The sequence below is a fragment of the Lissotriton vulgaris genome, chromosome 5 (assembly GCF_964263255.1).
Source record: "Lissotriton vulgaris chromosome 5, aLisVul1.2, whole genome shotgun sequence".
NCBI classification, from domain to species: Eukaryota; Metazoa; Chordata; class Amphibia; order Caudata; family Salamandridae; genus Lissotriton; species Lissotriton vulgaris.
The window spans coordinates 69,197,297-69,217,886 of record NC_141693.1 but is presented as its reverse complement, the minus strand read 5'-3'; the positions used below and the strand labels follow the sequence as shown (position 1 = coordinate 69,217,886).

The 20,590-nt window shown below is 46.2% G+C and overlaps 1 protein-coding gene across 2 annotated transcripts in view; it reads left to right on the top strand.

Moving 5' to 3' along the window:
- The window catches only part of LOC147710201 (E3 ubiquitin-protein ligase TRIM39-like), a 488,982-nt gene that overhangs the window by 381,204 nt on the left and 87,188 nt on the right, over positions 1 to 20,590 (top strand). For both annotated transcript variants that reach the window (XM_086919949.1, XM_086919948.1), the window contains one exon: positions 14,654 to 14,703. In XM_086919949.1, coding sequence (XP_086776075.1) covers positions 14,654 to 14,703 — 50 coding nt within the window. The remainder of the gene's footprint in view (positions 1 to 14,653; positions 14,704 to 20,590) is intronic.

Sequence of the window (20,590 nt, the reverse complement as noted above, 5' to 3'; positions counted from 1 at the left end):
GCTCAGAATCTGAAAGGAATACACAACACACAATAGGAGAGCGATTCAAAGTCATGTGAGTCAGGGCAGTGGCAGAAAGGCAGAAATGGTTTGGGCAGAAAAATTACATCTTTCTAAAAGTGACATTTTTAAATATTGTAACTTTTAGTTCGACTTTACTATTAAAGAGAATTTTAAATTATAATTCATTTGGGAGTGAACACTATGGGCATCATTTACAATATTTTGATGCAGGACATTTCAGTAAGTCACTTTGCTGCACTTCAATGTGTAAAAAGGAAAGGAATGCGTATTCCTGTCTTTTCCCACTTTGCTTTTAAATTGAACGGGGATTCATGACAAGGGATAGAGGAAACAGATTAGCTGCCCAAGTAGCACGCTAAAGAGAGGGTGCCACAATAAATATTGAAATCCATACAGAACTGTTCTAAAAATAGCGTTGGGTCACATAGTTGTGTTGAATCAATGAGTGGGGGTTTGACCTGACTCTTGGTACCCCTTTAGCTCCTTGTTGAAGATAGTCTTGTAAATGAGCCCATATTTCTTTATCTGTTTCGAAACTGTAGTTGTCACTTATTGAGTTTAATAAGGTAGCCCACCCTCTAATAGCTTTTCATAAATAGGTAGCCTTTCATAAATCTGTGTTTCACCTTCGAAACCTATGGGGGCATCATTATGATGCCTTATTTATGACTCAAACATGGATGGAGGTGGACTCTGTGCGTGATTTACAGCTAGCCTTCCCACATAGTTACGTCTGTGTTCATTTAAATAGCGAAGGCAATTGGGAAGGTGTTTTGGCTATTGCCTTTAACACCATGCGCGCTAGCGGAATTCCGCTTACATGCTGGGGTTTGCGAAAACGCACTTTACGTGACGAGCTGGGCTCGTCATCAGCGTGCGAGGAGGCTACGCCATGACGAGCCCAGCTCGTCATCAGCGTGGAAGGGGTTAAACATAATTTGCACTGTTCCATCTTCCAACTGGATATTTGTCAAGGAGCAGAAGCCATGGGTTTCTACTTCTTCTCAGAGGAGTCCTCTTTTTCAGGTGTATTGCACTATCGACATCGTGGCTATGTAGGTGAAGTTACCAGCTCTCTAGGTGAGGCTTTGATGGCTAAGGTACTGCAGTATGTCAATTTTATGGTTTTGGGTAACTTTAATTAACATGTGGATGACACTAGTGATCCCTTTGCCTGATTACCAGTTGAAGTCCTGGATTCTCTTACCTTGTCCCTGAGCCTGACCGATCCAACTCATAATGCAGGCCCTATTAGTGGATAGGCACTTGGAGGTGATCTATTCAGACCACTTTATGGTTCCATTTATGGGTCCTTAAAATTTAGGACCAGGAACGCCAGGGTACGGGAAATTTGTTTAGAGCATGGAGTAAAGCTACAATCTCAGGGCTAAGGAACGTTTTAACCCGAAAGGCTCCTATGTTGTCTGGTGAATTGAACCGAGATGCAGTAACAACTATTAATTGACCCTTGAGGGCAGCTTATAAGGTTGCCCCTGAAAAGAACATGCACTACGTCAAGATGAACGCCTTCTGCCCCCTGGTCTTCTGCTAGCCTTGCAATAAAAAGTAAATGCTGATCAGCCTGGAGACGGTCTGGAGCAGACTGTACTCCATGGTGGATAAGCTAAGGTACAAGGAGGTTCCTAATAAATATCATATGAATTTGTTTGGAAAGATTACTACACAATGAGAGTAAATAGGGCCAATATTAAGCTTCAAGACATTTTTAAGATTGGGTCTAGTTTTTTGCACCCCTCATTGGTAGACCTTCCTCTTACTGCTAGCGAGGTCTTATGTAGAAAGGTTGGAGACTTCTTTGAAGAAAAAAACCTATTACATTTCGTTAAATCTCTAAGTTCAAAGACAGGGTCCTGATGTGAGGCATTGTTTCTTTACCTCACCGTCTGTCCGCAAATGTTTTTTGTTGCAATTTAATACAACTGAGCAGGAGGAGCTCAGGGCTGGTTTTCTGAATTGTAGACCTGGCTCTCCTGTAGATCCTTGTCCGCCTCACATTTTGAAGCACGTTGTCAATATCATAAATCCAATGTACGTCAACTTGTTCAACACCTCTTAGTGCACAGGAGACATCTCCTGTATCTGGGAACCGATGAAAGTTGTTCCCCTTTTAAAAAAGCCATCAGCAGATAGGTCAGGGTTATCTAACTACAGACCTATTTCATTGCTACATGCAGCTCCCAAAATTCTTGAAAAATAATGAATGGTAAACTCTAGGATTGTTTGGAGACAAATAAATTATTACACCCCTCTCAGTCTGGCTGCAGTCCACGACACAGTATGGAAACATCAATATTGGATAGGGCGGACTCGATCATGCTGATCATAGATCAAGGCCACAATGCTGCCTTGATCCTCTTAAATTACTTGACAGCTTTTGATGCAGTCTCTCATGAGATCCTGTTGAATCTCCTTACTAATTTGAGAATGGGGGGTGGGGGGAACCTGCAATTGGTTCAAGCCATTTTTGATTCATAGAAAGCAGGCGGTCTGGATTAATCCTTTTTCCTCAGATGTTAAAACAGTTAAATAGGGTGTTTCCTAAGGATCATCATCAAGCCCCAAATTGTTCAATATTTATATGTCTCCACTGGCTGAGCTGGTGGAATCTTTTGTCATCAAAATCATATCATATGCTGATGATACGCAGCTCTCACTTTTGCTGCCGGCATGGGAGCTGTGAGTGATTGGATGAGAATCAATAGCGTTCAGTGTAATCCTGACAACACTGAGGTGTTCTTATTTGGTGCTGACCCAATTCCTGATATTTCTGCCCCTCAATCTCCAGCTGTAGTTTCTAGAAATCTGGGTACTCAATTTCATCCTCGGCTCTCTTTTATGTACCAGGTAGGGTTGGTGTTAAAATCCTGCTTTTGGATTATGAAAACACTAAAAGGTTGCTTACAGTACTCCCGTGGGGAGCTCAGAGAGCGGTTGTGCAGACATGGGTCATCTTGTACCTTGATTATGACAATTCTGTATTTAGGCCTGCTGGGCTATCTCCTTCAAAGTTTGCAGCTGGTGCAGTATGCGGCGGCTCACCCATTATTTAAGCATTCCTGTCACTTGGCCATTTCCTCGTATTTACTGGAATTGCACTGGTTACCAGTAAAAAAGCCAATTTTGTTCAAGACATTGCGCTTAGCCCATCGTGCTTTCTATGGCACAGGGCCAGAGTATTTGTCTACTAGAGTGCAGCGGTACCATCTAGCTAGGGTGCTACACTCCAGTGAGGCTCAACTGATGGTGGTATCTCGCTTTAGGTGAGTCAGGAAAGGAGGGTAATCTTTTATGGTACAAGCTATGAAAGCCTGGATTGGTTTACAGTTTCAATTTAGGGCCCTGCAGGATGAAACAGGCCTCTGAAAAAGACTTAAAACACATCTGTTTAGAAAAATACTTTCTCCTCCTGTCTGCTTCTGTAGTGAGGATATGTGGGCACAGATCTCCAGAGGTTACTTGTTGGATCAGTGCTGGAACTCTCTCTGAATAGCTGTGCACTATATATTCCTTTTCTTTCATTCATTCATTCATTCATTCATTCATTCATTCACAGTGAAAGATTATTTTAGGATATCTTTACTGATAGGACATGTAAAAGTAAACACACATGTCCTACTTTTTTAATACAATGCACCCTGCCCACATAAGTATTTAGAAGGAATATTTTATCCTGGCACAAAGTTTATTTTTCCAGGTTGTAATGACAGTTTAAAACAAAGTGGCTGCTTTAGTGCGTGGCACAATGCCCACTAGTAGTGTGTAATTTGCAAGCCCTGGCTAGCAGTAGTACCATTTACTAACGACTTACAAGTAAATTAAATGTACCAATCAGGGGGGCATGGCTAGCCAACAGCCAAGAGGGCCACAAACTAAGAGAGCTCTGTGACTGAAGAGCCCTCCTCTCAAAATCCGACAATTAATCCGCTCTCCTAGCAGTTGCTAAACTGCATGACCAGAAGCGTCTAACCGTCCGGTGCACTTTGCTTCCACCCGCATCTCTATACGAGGTTCCCCTGAGCCGCTACGTCGTTGTGAAAACTGCGGCCTGGTTTGGCGCCAGGAGCTGGGGACTCGAGTACAGGGCGGGCCCAGCGGGCCTCACGCACGGCGGCGGCCGCCATCTCCCGCATGTAGGCAGCGTCCTGAAGAAGACGGAGGGAGGCGCATATATCCTGTCTGCAGGCAGTTTCAACTACCCGGACGGAGCCTGTCATCCACACAGGCTCCGAGTGACACAAGACAGGCACCTGTGAGTACCGGCGCGCCCCAGGGAGTGGAGGAGAATGCAAGGGAAGGGAGAAATAGCACACTCCCGACGCGGACCGGAGGAGACTGACCCGATATTGTGCCGCAAGGTCTCGCCAGCAGTTCCTTATCCTACTCTCCCATTCGCCGCGACACGGCTCAGACCCGATCCTATAGACTCTAGTAACGCCATTGCTCGCCAAGGGGCAATCTCGGCCAACACCGCAGTGGCCTAGTCAGGAAGCAGAAGCTACATCATGGCACAGACCGCGACCGACTCACGCAGCGCTCCCGACCACAAAGGGGATTGACTCTCGACAGGTTTGTTTTGGGGGACGCTGCACTAGACACTCTGACCAGTATCTTACGCCCTACAACCTACGACTGCTGTGATGAGTGGCAGGGGGACAAGGGGCCAGCAGGCCTACCACAAGGACCCGCCAGACAATGTGAGGGGGGAACCAACTCCGACACCGCCCCAGCCCACAGGAGAACCAAGTAACACAGAAAAGATCACCCTTCATGACGTCATGGCGGCCCTAAAGACGATGCAATCCTCAATGGGCACGATCTCTACGGAAGTCTCCCTGATTAGAGCTGATTTTGCGAAACTGTCTGAACGCCTTGTGGAGGTCGAGAAGACAACTACCGACCTCGTGGGGGACACGTCGGACCTGCAGCGCAGAGTCCAAAGGCTGGAAGACGACAATCTCATGCTGAGGGCGAAGCTGGAAGATCAGGAAGGCCGCTGGAGACGTAATAATGTGCGCCTGATTGGCGTACCAGAATCCGAACGCGGCCCGGCCCTAGACATCTACGTTGAGGACCTCATACATAATCAGCTCCAACCCAAAGGGCTGTTGAACAATTTCTCAGTGGAACGTGCCCATCGAGTGCCTGGAGGTAAGCCAAAGCCCGGGGCTCCACCTCGGCCCATCTTGGCCCGCATTTTCAACTTCAGAGACCGGGACGCCATTTTACAAGCAGCGCGCACTCGACCGCCGATCAAAATTGATAACTCAGAAATCCACTTCTATCCTGACTACACAGCGGCCGTAGCCCAACAGCGACGGGGCTTCACAGAGGTAAAGAAGGAACTACGTGCTTGGGAGCTCAAGTACTCTATGATTTTTCCAGCGAAATTGCGTGTGGAATCCGAAGGGAAAACATGGTTCTTTGATTCGCCGCAAGCGACCCAGGAATGGCTGGAGGGATGGAGACCGGCGAGAGGTCCCAGGAATCGCGACATGCAATGGAACCACGGAGATAGAAGCCCTCGGATAACCGACGACGCAGACTAAGCACGGAACGTCTAACTATAGACTTGGACGTTGGTGCCCGTCCCTTTGGAACCTATATCTTAGACTACGACATTCGCCCACTCTTCTATAAATAGGATGAGATTTGTCGGGCACACAGGTAGAAGGTGAGACGGCTAGCCGCCACTCGCGGTTGGCCGAATATGGTGAAACTCTGGTCACGCAAGAAGAGACCCATGCAGGTAGGACTTCTAGTTACGAATGGCACTGCATGAGCACTCTCAGAGGGGAGGGTTCGACAGCGGACACAGAAGTCTTACCCCCCCGAACAATCTTCATGAGTTGGGACTGTAAGCACTCTGCTCAGTTGGGGAGGTGGAAGGTTTATTGTCCGCCGGGCAGGGAGGCAGGGTGGGGGGTACGGGTTTATACGTTTTGAGTTTGTTTAGCTTTTGTTTCAGTTTCACGTTCCTAACTTGGTTGGCTTTTCACATGCACACACAACATACACTCTGGTTCCTATCCACACACTCAGACACGCTGACCCGGCTGGAGCGAATCTGCACGAGCTGCCGGTCACAGTCTGTGCGACGTGACACACACCCTATGGGAAACCTAGTAGAAGCCCTAGGGTATAATCTGGGCTCTCACACGTACCGGACCTCGGTCCGAGTATTGAACCCGATGGCACTGATACACTTGCTCACCGGAGATTATGGCTGATCACGATCTTTTGCCACTCGACCCCCAATCACAACCATTGATCTCTCCCCCACTAACAATTATTTTGTGGAATGTAAATGGGCTGGGTCATAAAATTAAACGAGGGCTGGTCCTACAATATCTAAAGAGGAAAGCACCCCCCTTGGCTCTGCTGCAAGAAACACACCTGGTAGGAACGGCCTGCAAGGCTCTTAATGTTATGTTATGTTATGTTATGTTAAATTTGTTTTCTATAGCGCACGGCTACTCCAACGGAGTGTCCCAGCGCTTTATAGTGGCAGCTCATAAAAGAAAACATAACAGATGGAGACATTCAGAAACAACAAGATAACACAACTAGAGGGTAGAAAGCCAAGTTTTTAGGCCTTTCCTAAAAGACAGCAGATTAGAGGTACAGCGTAAGGCCAGTGGCAGAGTGTTCCAAAGCTGGGGCGCCCGCAAACTAAAGGAGCGCCCCCCAATCCGGGCCTTCCTAACTCGGGGGACCACTGCAAGAGACAAAGATTCAGAGCGCAAAGCTCTGGTAGGGCGATAAAAAACAAGCCTGCGTTGGAGATATTTTGCTCCCAGACCGAAGAGCGCTTTATGGGCCAGGGTCAGCGCCTTGAAAGCTATCCGCTTCCGGATAGACAGCCAATGGAGTGACTGTAAAAGGCCGGACACTCTGGCTCGCCTGCGGAGGCCAAAAATGGCACGCGCTGCGGAATTCTGCATGACCTGTAATCGCTGCACAAGATAATCTTAACCGTTGGGGTTTCAAGATGATCACGCACGCAGAGTTCTCCTCTGGCTCCAGTGGGGTGGGTATCCTCGCCCAAAAAAACGCTCCACTGCTGATCAAACACACTTGGACTGATGACCAGGGGCGATTTGCTGCGATCAATTGTCAATGGAATGGCCGGCCATACAATATACTATCGGTATACATCCCCCCAGCGCTACATCAAGGGGCTTTCCAAGACCTGGGAAAACTACTGCTCGAACTCCCAGAGGGGGAACTAATCATTGGAGGCGATTTCAATGCAGTCCTGAACGCAGCGGTGGATCGGCAGCCTCCTCGTGAGGCTACCAGATCTAACCAAATGTTTAAAGACTTCCTGGAAGCGTTGGGACTGGTGGATATGTGAAGACTTAAACATCCCCATGACCGCCACTACACATTTCACTCGGGAGCCCACAATAGTCTCTCCAGGATAGACTACATGCTAACACTGGCGATCCCCCCTGAAAAGATCAGTCTTAGAACACCTCCCAAGGGGGATATCAGATCATTCCCCGGTGCAACTCACCTACACAGCACAACCCACCAGACGGCAAAGAATATTCCCGATCTATCCGGGACATTTAAAAAAATAGAGCGATTATGAAAGCATTGACAACCTCCACCACACACTACTTTGACGAAAACCTAGACTCTGTAGATTCACCCTCCATCCTCTGGGAGACATACAAGACAGTGATTAGAGGACAAGCTATCTCTAATATTACTAGGCACAAAAAAGAACAGAGCAACCATCGAGTCACCAGAAACAGCAGTCCAGACTGCAGAATTAGCCCATGCCTCGGACCACGCGGAGGAAACGGCGCACACACTAACACTGGCATCGCAAGAATACAGGGCATATGTAGAGGACATGGCCAAAACCAGACTAACTGACACATTGCATAGGGTCTACGAATTAGGAGACAAGACTGGGAAAATGCTCGCGTGCCTTGAACGGAAGGACAGGGCAAATAGATGGATTGCCGCGTTGGCGCTCCCAGATGGCACACACACGACTTCCCCCCCACGAATAGTAGAAGAACTGGCCACCTACTATGAAACCGTATACACCGCACGAGGTGGGGTGACGGAAGAGGACAGCATGCGATTCCTTCAAGACATACCCCTGCCCACGCTGTCCCAAGAGGACGCACAGGCGCTTGAGGGCGACTTAACAGGAGAGGAATTGGGGAAGGCCCTAGCAGCATTACATACTGTACCACATACTGTACCATATACCATATATGCTTCCCATGTATAACGATTGTTTAGAAAGAGGCGCGCTCACGACTGACCAAAGACTAGCCACCATTGTCACAGTTCACAAACCTGGCAAACCACCTGACCAAACGTCCTCATATAGGCTAATCTCCCTAATGAACGTAGATGCGAAAGTCCTAGCGAAACTCCTGGCACTACGATTACAGCCCCACCTCACAGCATTGATACACCCGGACCAATCGGGCTTTATGCCCGGTAGAAACACATCACTTAACCTACGGCGCATTAATGGAGTCCTACACCGCATTCCCATGCTACGGGAAGACGCGGCCATTCTTTCCCTAGACGCAACAATGGCCTTTCACCTTGTAGAGTGGCCATTTCTGTTCGCAGTACTAAGAAAGATGGGTTTTGGCCCTAAATTTTTTAGTTGGATTAAACTCCTTTACACTGCACCCCTGGCACAAATTGGTTGCCAATGGCCATACATCACGTACAATCACACTGGGGCGCGGAACGAGGCAGGGATGCCCCTTATCCCCACTTCTGTTTGCACTCATATTGGAGCCACTAGCGGTGAAAATTCGCTTGGATCCTCTAATCCAGGGGATCACGTGGGGGACAGGATAGGAGGATCGCATCTTTCTCTACGCAGATGACATATTGATATATCTAACATCCCCTACCTCGTCCCTGACAGCTTTGATGGACATACTCAAGATCTACGGGGAGGTGTCGGGATATGCCATTAACTGGACTAAATCGCTTCTATATGTCCTACGAGGTCAAACGCCCACGCTGCCCCCGGACCGCACCCTACAAACGGTCACCAGGGGTTTCAAATACTTGGGAATATACGTCCCACCACAGGAATCGGTTTTTGTGGAAGAAAATTTGGTGAAACCTCTGTAGAGGCTAAAATCAGATGTAACCCATTGGCGCTCTTTACCGCTCACACTGCTGGGGAGGGCTGCGCTATTTAAGATGATATCACTCCCGAGATTCCTCTATGCATTGCAAAACACACCCTTTCCGGTCCCTCTCACATATTTTAAATCAATAGACGCAGAAATCTCCGCACTATTATGGGATGGAAAACCGGCCCGCATAGCGCACTCCAAATTAATCCGCTCCTGGTATGACGGGGGATCGCCCTGCCCAGTGTCAAACTGTACTACTGGGCTGCACAACTAATGGTAGTCAATCAATGGATCCATGCTCCGCAACAGGATCCAGCCTTCCGCCTCGACAGGACTGTCCTACCCCCAGACCAGCTTATGAGGGCGCTATACACCAACAAACGACGCCACACATTCACAGGCCCAACAGCCCACACGGTTAAGATCTGGCACGCGGCACAAAGGGCCCTGGGATGGGAAGGAGTGCTCACACTAGCCACACCACTCTGGGACACATGTCGTCTGGGTACCCTGGCGAATACTAAGGGTTTCAGGCAGTGGGACCTTATTGGTATCTCCAAAATAGGTGACCTGTGGATAAGGGGTGAAGTCATCACATTCTCAGCCCTGCAAGAAAAATACGGTATGTCAGACACTGAGCAGTATCGCTATGCACAAATCAAACATGCTTTGCAAGGGGCCATTCCAACAGGTACAACGCTAGCAAAATCCTCCCCCCTGGAGGACAGACTCCTCACTGACTGCCTAGATAAGAAAGCGATCTCACTCACATACCGTAAACTGCTCAACAATCTCCCAGACCCCACGGTAGTTCTCCGAAGCAAGTGGGAGGTGGAGCTAGGAGACATAGAGGATGAAGATTGGTTATATGCACTAGCATCGGCTAGAGAGGCCTTCATACCATCACGACTTAAACTAGTACAATTAAAAATATTGCACAGAATATACTATTCCCGCACGCTCCTACACAAGCTAGGCCACATCCCAGAGCCTAATTGCCTGCGAGGGTGTGGATCCCCGGGTACATTCTTTCACATAATATGGGAATGTCCCAGGATACAGTCATACTGGGACCAAGTTCTGTCCGAAATCTCAGAGGCGAGTGGGGTAGAACTGCAGAGAGAACCTAGATGTTGTTTGTTAAATATTTGGTCGCCTACAGATATGAATCGAGGATTACAGACATGGACAACGCTGGGACAGGCCCTTGCAAAGCGGAACATTGCCAGGAAGTGGGGTTCAGGAATGGTGCCCTCATGCACACAATGGGGGAACGACATGGACACGGCTATGGTGGCAGAAAAGGCGGTATATGTACATAGGGGCTGCCCCAAAAAATGGTCCAGGATCTGGGAGAAATGGAACGAACACCGAGGACACTTATGCGACCCTCCACAAGAACTATCTGACCCTGAAGATAGCCCATAAAGGGGGGAACATGGAATACTGATGTTATCATGACTATATGGTTTTTTGGTTGGAGGGAAGAGGAAGATCCTTTATTATTCTTGATATCGATGATGGTGGGGGGGACTGAGTGATGAACCGTAAGAAGCTAAGAACATACTCAGAGGGGTAGAAACTTTCGGAGCACCCACTGATCGCTACTAGGAAAAACAAACTGTTATGCAGAAGATATGGCAGGCATTGCTCGATATATGATTTGAGATAATGTGTATCAAAACGGACTAATTGTATGTATCCACGAATTGGAACCTAAATGACAAGTGTTTTGTGTAACCTGTTGAAAAGCCCAATAAAATGTTATAATAAAAAAAAAATTACCAATCAGGTGTAAACCAAGGTTACCAAGTTTTCAAGGGAGAATCAGTTGGAGCTGGGAGGCTCTGACTGCATAATCGATGGAGATAAAAGCCCAATGGATTACACCCCTCTTTTTACCATTAAAATGAATTCTGTGGTTCATTTTAGGCGTAGCATATTCCCAGTCTGCGATTAAGGAAATAGATTTGTGTGCACATCCCGTGCACATGATGATTTCCAGTGCACAATGGGTTCTTATTTAACACATCTTGTTCCACACAACTATACACACGAAGGTCATATTATATATCACGAATAAAACAAATGCCCATGATGATCCTATGGATCCCCCATAGGATAAATGAACACATAGATCCTATGGATGCCACAGACAAATTCAGCCAAAGATGAAGGAAGAATTCTAACATGTAACAGTGCCTCTGGGTTACAGCGTATAGTGACATGAACTCTCCTCTCTCCAGAGGTAGTATGGTGCACTAATCCCAAAAAAAGTTCTAGAACAGTGAAGACGGGGTTTACAGTGGCACCGATTGTGTGTTTATTGATCCAAGGTTCTAGAGCAAAGATGGTAGGGTTTAAAGTTGTAGGTATGTGTTAATCCCATCAAGTTCTATAGCAGTGATGATGGTGATTACAGTATTAGAGGGTGTGCAAATCCCACCACAGTTCTAGAGCAGTGATGACTGTGATTACAGTGGCAGGGATTTTGTGCCCGTCTGCCTCTGTAGTGAGGGTATGTGAGCAGAGACGGCTTAAAGTACTGCAGGTTTTGAGCATTCACCAGTGATGTTGATAACAGAAATTGTGTGCAGTGTAACATCCCCAGAAGGATGAAAGAGTGTATTTGCCTTGCTGGAATTCACAGTTGTGTCGTGAGGTCAGACAGATGCCAGCAGTGAGCAGTTCCCTCACTCAGCCCTCTTGTAAACTTGAGGATATATTTTTAGAGTGGCTGCGTTCTAATGTCCTGGAGAAGTGATGACTGCGTTTGCACCAACAGAGGTTGTGTGTTAATTCTTCCAAGGTTGTAAAGGAAGAGTGACAAGGTTTACACTAGCAGGCCTTGGGTGTGGCAGTGTTGTGTTGTGGGTGCTGGCAGGGATAAATGTGGGCCTCAATTAAGACAGTATTCATTAAGTATATACTTGAGAATTCACCAGGAGCAGATGTAACTTATAGGTCAGCCCCACTCTCACTGAGCTAAATGCCTCTCCTCGAAGGCCCACTCTGTGGCACTCAGTGGCCTCACATGAAGCACACTGGTCTCACTGAGCTATCTGCCTAAGAACACCCGCATCCTGTCATAAGATGTTAAAGGTACTTTTGGATATCGTTAGAGCTGTGACTGTTGTGAATAAACAGTACCTCAGACTGAGCACTAGTCTGCAAGAAAGAAAATAGAATGAAATATATACTTTAATTTGATTTTTTTAAATCATAAAAGGGTGGAACATACCACAATGTGTACTAAAATACCTCATGTCTGCATCCTGCTTCAGGTTAAGTTCTTGTGCTGAAGAGGGGAAGAGGAGAGAAAAAGACCGATTAAAGGTTCCGGGGAGACCGCAACCCGACTGCATGATGGAATGCTGGTCATCTGTCCTTCTTATCAAATTCTTTGATCGCTGAGTCCTTCTTTTCAAGATCTTTTGCTGCTATGTTCAAGAATTTGATTGTTTTGCATGACAGTTGAACAGAGGAACCACTGCGACATTTTATGCCTGCCGCTCTGCTAGTCCTTATTTGTTCTTCTCTCAAGATTGTCCGTGAAAGGATCTTTCTCGTATTGTGTAGAGCCGACTAGATGCATAGTAGGTGTAATAGAGACTCTACTCCATTTCCACAGAGGCGGCAATCCGTGGTTGACCAGTAAGCATGGGCAAATTTTGCGAATCTCGCGTTCGCGAATTTTGCGGATTTGCGAACTCGCAATCCGCAAAATCCGCGAATTCCCGCGAATTTGCGGATTCTTTTTTTTTTTGTGTTTGCGCGTGTTTCTGCCAGTTCGCGAGGGTTTTTACAATTTCGCAATTTGCGAACTTACCTGTCGGGTCGCAAGTTTTGCGAACTTGTTGTTTCTACGTGTCCAGCCTGTTTGGGACACTCTTCTTCATCACTGCCACTCTCTGTCACCACTGCCACTCTCTGACTACTCATGCCACCCTCTGGCCCACCCATGCCACCCTCTGTTTCATCACCACACCCTCTGGTTGTCCAGTGTACATTATTTTCGGCAAAGCAAAGCACACCTTCCCTGCCTCAAGTGACCTGAATTAATTTGGGGCTGATTAATGTGTCACAGAATATTTTTTTAGCTGGCACCTGCTTCCTTAGTGCCTCCTGATTAGTGATCTTTTGCACTTGCTAAGTGCTTTCATTGTTGCAAAATTAGTTACAACACCTGCCCTGCCCCAACTGACAATAATGAATTAGGGGCTGATTAATGGATTTTAACTTCCAGCCTGGCTCCTGCTTGTCTCCCTTAGCTGTAATTCAGGACCTTTGTGGCATATGTGTAACTATTCTGAGGTTCAGAGCAGGGTCACATAATAGTTGCAACTGGCAACTGAACTCTGGAGGGGCCCCTCAGGAAGCACTACAGGAAATGGCTACTAATGATGAGCCTGAACATTTGAACCTGGTAAGTAGTTTCAGTTTTGCTAAGATCGTATTTCTGCAATTTAGCACTTACTCGCGGGGTGCGAAGTTGTACTGGCAAGCCGCGAACTCACGCGAACAGTGCGAGCAAGCCATAAAATCCGCTGCTCGCGGATTTGCGGATTTTGCGGGAGATTCGCGGATCTCGCGGATTGCGAATTTACCGAAAATCCGCAAAATCCGCGAGCGAAACGGATTTTCCGCCCATGCTTATTGACCAGTACCGTAGCCATTTAGGAGTGAGATCTTTCGTGGTGAAGGACCCCAGTCTCAATAGGGTCAGTTTCCGTTTGTTGTGATCTGCAAAGCCCTCTTGCAAATATGGTTGCGGTTTCAGCAGTTTGTAGGTAGGCATTACCATCCATGCATGACTTCGGTTGGTCAGCAAGGCTTTATCTGTTTGTAGCCATAGTTGTTGAATTGCTTAATTGGTGATTTGTTTAAATGCGGAGTATGGCACTGATGTGTGCCAGGCTTCCTCAAGCTTTAACGTTAGAAGGGCTTGCTTTAAAGTTCAAAATATGGACTTGATCGGTCTTGATTGTTTTTCAACCTCCTCCCAGCAGTGATGGGCCAGTGTGGTTTCTTCAGCTGCCCTCATCCTCCAGTAGTATTTGACCAGGGCTCCTTGTCTAGTCGGTATCTGTTTTGTTAGCCCGTATTCCAGGCGTATCTGAGCTATGAGATATGACGCGGGATTGTGATCAGTTTATTAAATAATCTGGATTGGACTGTGTTTAAAGTTGTTGAGTCCTTGGTGTTTAGCAATAAGATTGCTATTTATTAAAAAAATGCTTGGCTGCAATTTTTAATCTAGTTTACTGTGTTACATTGTATATCCCATGGTGGTATGTTCCACACTTTTATGATTTTAAGAAATCAAATAAAAGTATATATTTTCTTTTCTCTAGTCCGCAGGCGCTGCTCTTAATACTGAATCTTATTTCAAATATGGGTCCTATGTGATGTTCATTCTTTGTTCCCGTAGCTGTCATTACTCCTTAATAAAACATATGATGTGTGTGTTGTTATAGGTGTAATAATGTGAAGATTCAGAGCCCAGAGGCGGTGAAGAGTTATAAAGGTAAATATCATTGTGATGATTAGCTCTGTATACTACTGTTGATGAAAGTTGTATGGTATGGTATGAGATTTGATGGGATGGGATGGTATGGTATAGTATGTAATGTTATGTTGGCATGTTATGTTGTAGGGTATGGTATGGCATGGTATAGTATTGCGTGATATGGTATTATTGTATGGTGGTATGATATTGTACGGTATTGTAATATGGTATGGCATGGTATGGTGGTATGGCATGGGTGGTACGGTTTGGCATGGGAGGGATGGTATGGCATGGGATGGTGCAGTATTGTATGGGATTTGATGGGATGGCACGTCATGGTATGAGATAGTATGGAATGTTTTGTTGGTATGGTATAGTGGAATGGGATGGGAAGGTATGGTGTGGTGTGGTATGTTAAGTTGTGGTATGATGGTATAATATAGTATGGTAGGGTAGGGGATCGGATGGTATTGTATGGTATGGTAGGGTATGGTAGAGTATGGTGGTGAGGTATGGTATGGTATGGTATGGTGCTGTGTGGTATTGCATGTTATTTAATGGTAATGTGCACTCAAGTCTGGGTGCAATTACTTGGTTTGTGTCTGCAACCTCTGTCTTTTTTTGCTTTTTCAAGAATTTTACTTCTCCCCCATTCTGTATATGTGCTGCCGCATTTCCTTTGTTTAAATAGTTCTTCCCTTGGATTTTGAAGTTTACTGGAAATTCAGATGCGGTCATTTGAAACCTGAAATTAATCATACTGCTAGGATTGACAACTGCGGGGCAACTCAAATATTGCAGTATTAATTTCTGAGATTTTTACTCTTGAATAGGGAATTACCCCAGAAATCAGTATTTGCTGCATGATTCATTCTACATTCTCTAATCTACACTGGTCTAGCGCATGCACACAGCTACTAAGATCACCTGTTTTGTTAGCATTCACCCAATCGCACTGCGCACATCTACACTCACCTCTCTCTCTCTGCCTCTCTCTTTTTTCATCTTCTTCTTCTCTCCCTCCTTCCCTCCTTCCACTTTTCTGGTACAAATTCCACGAGGGGTGGTCTGTCAAAATGCGTGCCTTGTAAGATTTGATAGTCATCCTACATGTATTAATACTGTTTCACTAAAACTAACGATTCACCTAGAAAATGCAATCTTCAACTAAATGGGTGTTCACGCCTAATTAGCAATAGTGAGTTTTGTGGTGTGGCATGAGAGTTCAGCAAGATATTCATGGCTCAGTGTTTCTGCTTGCCTTATGAACCTCAAAGTCTTCCTAAGTGGCACTCGCTGCATTTTGCTCTTGCTTTGGTATGGACAAACACCTGTGTGGTGAAGGTATGTGTGGAAAAGGCACAAATACCTGTGTTGTAAAGGCACAAATGCTTGTGTGGTAAAGAAAAAAATACCTTCACAGTAAAGACATGTGTGGTAAAGGCTGAGTTATAAAGGCATTGTGTGGTAAAGACTTTGTTGTAAAGACTGCTTCCCACTGACTGATATACTGTTCTTTATCATGTGTTGTGCGATATGGTGTGGTGTGGTATTCTTTCTAGTGTGTTCTGCTATCTAGTGAAGGATGTCATCATCCAGTGCAGTCTAGTACAATGTGCCCAGTGTACTAAAAGGCATTTCTATTATGATATGATTTGTCGCACAGTTTATTATGTTAATATTGAGAAAGTTGATGTCAGTATGAATAACAATATATTTATGTGTAAATACTAAGAGTCTATGGGTCACAGTGATCATGCATTGTACTTGCAGCATGTCTGGGCCCTCGGGTGGAACCAGACAGATGGCGTGTAAATGTTCTTAGATTAATTACCTGGCCCCATCCACTATGTTGGATGCGAATGTGTGACCTAAGTGGACCCCCCTTAGGGAGTTCCCCTATCAAAGTTTTGTTGTATTGGTTGAGTTAAAAAGGGAATGTCTTTGGCATGATTGGGATGCTAAAGTGGGAGGGGTTGGGAAGGAGGGACACGCACTGTTCAGTTTCAACTACTGTATTTTCACCACACTGCTAGACTCCTGGAAGGGTCAATGTGCGGACTATTCAAGGCAGCCCTGACATACTGGATTTATATGGTTAGGCCTAGCCACATACGCCTACACACACATATGTTGCAACTGGGTGATGGCTGAGACACTAATGTCTGATAAATTGAAATTGATAACATGGAATGTGAGGGGTCTGAACAACTCGAAAAAAATTCGCCTAGTACTTGCCTACTTCACGAGGCTAAATATTGACATAGCAATGATACAAGAGACACATATTGACCCACAGGCTTACATCACAAATAGGGAAAGGGTGGGCTGAATCTGCTTATGAAGCAGCTTATTCGTCATATTCTAGGGGGGTGTTGGTATTGATCCGGAAGGGGTTACATTTTCAGACGGAACAAGTTCATACGGACTCAGAAGGAAGATATATTGCAATCACAGGCTCGCTTAGGGGGCAGAGGATGAATTTACTCAACATATATGCACCCAACACAGACTCCCCGGAATACTTTCATGATATCTGGCGGAAGCTCATAGAGCTGCCCAATGTCCCTACTATTTGAGGAGGGGACTTTAACATAGCACTAGACAACAAACGAGATAGATCCAAATTCTCGGTTGAGACGCATAGAAGGGCGCGGAAAATGGTGCAAGATATGATGCAAGATAGGTCGCTCATTGATCTCTGGAGACTGCGACATCCGGCTCAACTAGAATCAACACACACAACAGCAGCGTATGCTACCTGGTCCAGAATAGACTATTGGCTTGGGTCCCCGGCTGTCTCTCAGTGGGTGGATAAAGTGGAACATTTACCCCGGACTCTGTCAGACCACAATCCGGTGGTACTAACACTCAAACTACCAAGATATGTACCCCCGCCATTTAGCTGGCGATTTAATGGGAAAGCGTTACTAGACCCAACCTATTCGGACACAATACGAAAGGCCATAATAGAATACTTTGAGATCAATGAGCCAACAACTGAAGACCAAGGGCTGTTGTGGGAAGCCTTTAAGGCCACCATCAGGGGAGTCTGCATCAGCACTAATGCCGGTATACTCCGTGACTTACGACAACAGCTGTATCAAATGGAAAACGTGATTCGTAGACTAGAGCGTGACTATGTCGATACACAAGATCCCTCAGTACTAGCTGACATCAGAGTGGTCATTACAGAATATAACAAGAGTGCGGAAGAGGAGTTGAAATATGTCAACAAACGGCAAATGGTTAGAGGGTATGGGGAGGGTGGCAGACCAAGTGCAATGCTGGCAGCTAAAATATGTTCACAGAAACCGCCTCCGGTAGTCCTAGCCGTTAAGGACGAGAAGGGAGAACTCACTTACGACACACAGGGAATACTACAGGCGTTTGTACACGCGTTCGGGAAACTATATGAAGCAGAAGATGCGGCGACAACAGCAGAAATCGCAGAATATTGTGACGACATAGCGCTTGCGTGGTTATCGGAAGCACAAAGGAACTTCCTATCGATGCCTGTGACAGTGGAAGAGGTGACTGAGGTCATCCAATCGCTACCCAACGGAAAGTCACCCGGGCCAGACGGCTTCACAGGGGAGTTCTATAAGGCGTTTGCAGATCTACTAGCCCAGCACTTTGTGGCCATGCTGGGAGACGCCCACGAGAAACAAACATTACCTCTAGCATTACGGGAAGCAATAATTCTGGCATTCCTAAAACCAGACAAGGATCCAGAACTTTGCGAATCGTATAGGCCGTTGTCACCAATGAACTCAGACACTAAAATCTTGTCTAGGCTATTAGCCAACAGACTTCGACATTTGATGACTAAACTGATACTGCCAGACCAGTCAGGCTTTATTCCAACCCGCTCTACGGTGCACAACACAAGAACCCTATTCGCCATCTCCCATTATCTGGTCCCCACTACAAAAGCGGCAGCGGTCTTACTGGACGCTGCCAAAGCTTTCGATACCATAGCTTGGACATACATGCACACGATTCTAGCTAGGATGGGCTTTCCTCTGGTATTTCTCCAGTGGATCCGTCTTTTGTACACCGCCCCCACTGCCCGCGTCCGGATTAGCAAATACATTTCAGCAACAATCAATATAGGCAGGGGCACCAGACAGGGCTGCCCCCTCTCTCCCCTACTGTTCGCCATTGCACTGGAACCGTTAGCTTGCAAAATTAGACAGAGACACCACTATTCAGCGTTACAATTTCCCCAACGACCACTACACATATCACTGTATGCGGATGACATGATGCTGTATTTGAGGGATCCGGAGACTAACCTAAATCCATTGTTGAGGGAATACACCAGATTTGGGAGACAGTCAGGACTCAATATAAACTGGACAAATTCGTCCATAGTACCATTGATGGAAACCACGCACCAGGTCCGGAAGGAATACCCACTGGACTGGCAGACTGACCCGGTGAGGTACCTTGGTATATGGTTCCACAAGGATCCAGAAGAGGGGATCCGAACGAACTACGGCAGAGTAGTTACAGCGTTGGAAAGAAAAATAGACCGGTGGATACAACTACCACTCACATTGGCGGATAGAATTGCGATAGTGAAAATGGTACTCTTGCCCAAACTACTATACCTATTTAACAACATACCAATCAAACCACCTGCAGAAGTCTTTCGGCGAATACAAACATTGGTCCTCAAACTGATCTGGGCGGGTAAGACGGCACGAATAGACTTACAATCCCTGACTTTACCATTTGAGAAGAGAGGGTTCAAGGTACCAGACTTCCTGCTGTACTATCTATGTGCCCAGGCGCAATATGCCCATTTCTGGTTTCCCAAGACACCCTTTATCACACATGTAGCGATTGAAGAAGGTGATGCTCTCCCTATACTGCTAGATGCAGTGATCATACACAAGCGACCCCCATTACACAAGCAAGACATCAACACAATAGACGCAACCACCGAAGCATGGAGAATAATGGCAACTAAAGCAGAGAAACTCCCTATATATGTACCTGAACTGCCACTGCACCAACATCCAAACCTTTCGGTAACTCAGGAAACGGTAGGGATGGAACTCTTAAGACAAGTAGGAATAGACACTCTGGGGGACTTATATCAGGAGGAACGATTTAAAACACTGGAAGATCTGACGTATGTGGCAAATCAATCAATGTTGTTTAAATTCACCTATTATAGGCTGCAAACGGCGGTGAGGGCATTATATCCCACACATCCGCTAGAACCACCGGTCATGTCCACACTGAAGCTGTTGATCACGACACCGGAACCTTCACACTTAGACTCCAGGCTATACACGGCAATACAGACAGAAATAGGAAATACAGCTCATAAAGCTATACAAAGATGGGATGAATGTCTAGACGTACCGTTAACGGAAGAGGAATGGTCTAGGGCAGGTATTATTACGGGCCTACTGACCCCGAATGGAAACCTGCGCATGATACATATCAAGTACTTACACCAAACTTACCACACCCCACGGCGGCTGTTCAAATATGGGCTGCGTCCAGACTCTAGATGTAGGAGATGTGGAACAGAGGAGGCGGGATTTATCCACTTAGCTTGGACCTGTGGAGGTGTAGCGAAATATTGGCAGACGGTGACGCAGATATTGGGGAAGATGGTAGGCAACCAGATCGACTGTACCATTCGAACATGCCTCTTAGGCCTAGTGCAAGGAGTACGAGCTTTAAAGCGTAAATTTTGTATTATAGCACTTCTTATGGCTAAGCGCAGAGTATCGTTGTGCTGGGATGGGAAACTAACACCCAAGAGCAACCAATGGATACAAGATATGGTCTACTGTAGAGATACTTTACAAATATATGAGGAGGACCTACCGGCACGATCGCGACCTAAGGACTACTGGCAATATCTAACGGATTATTTAAA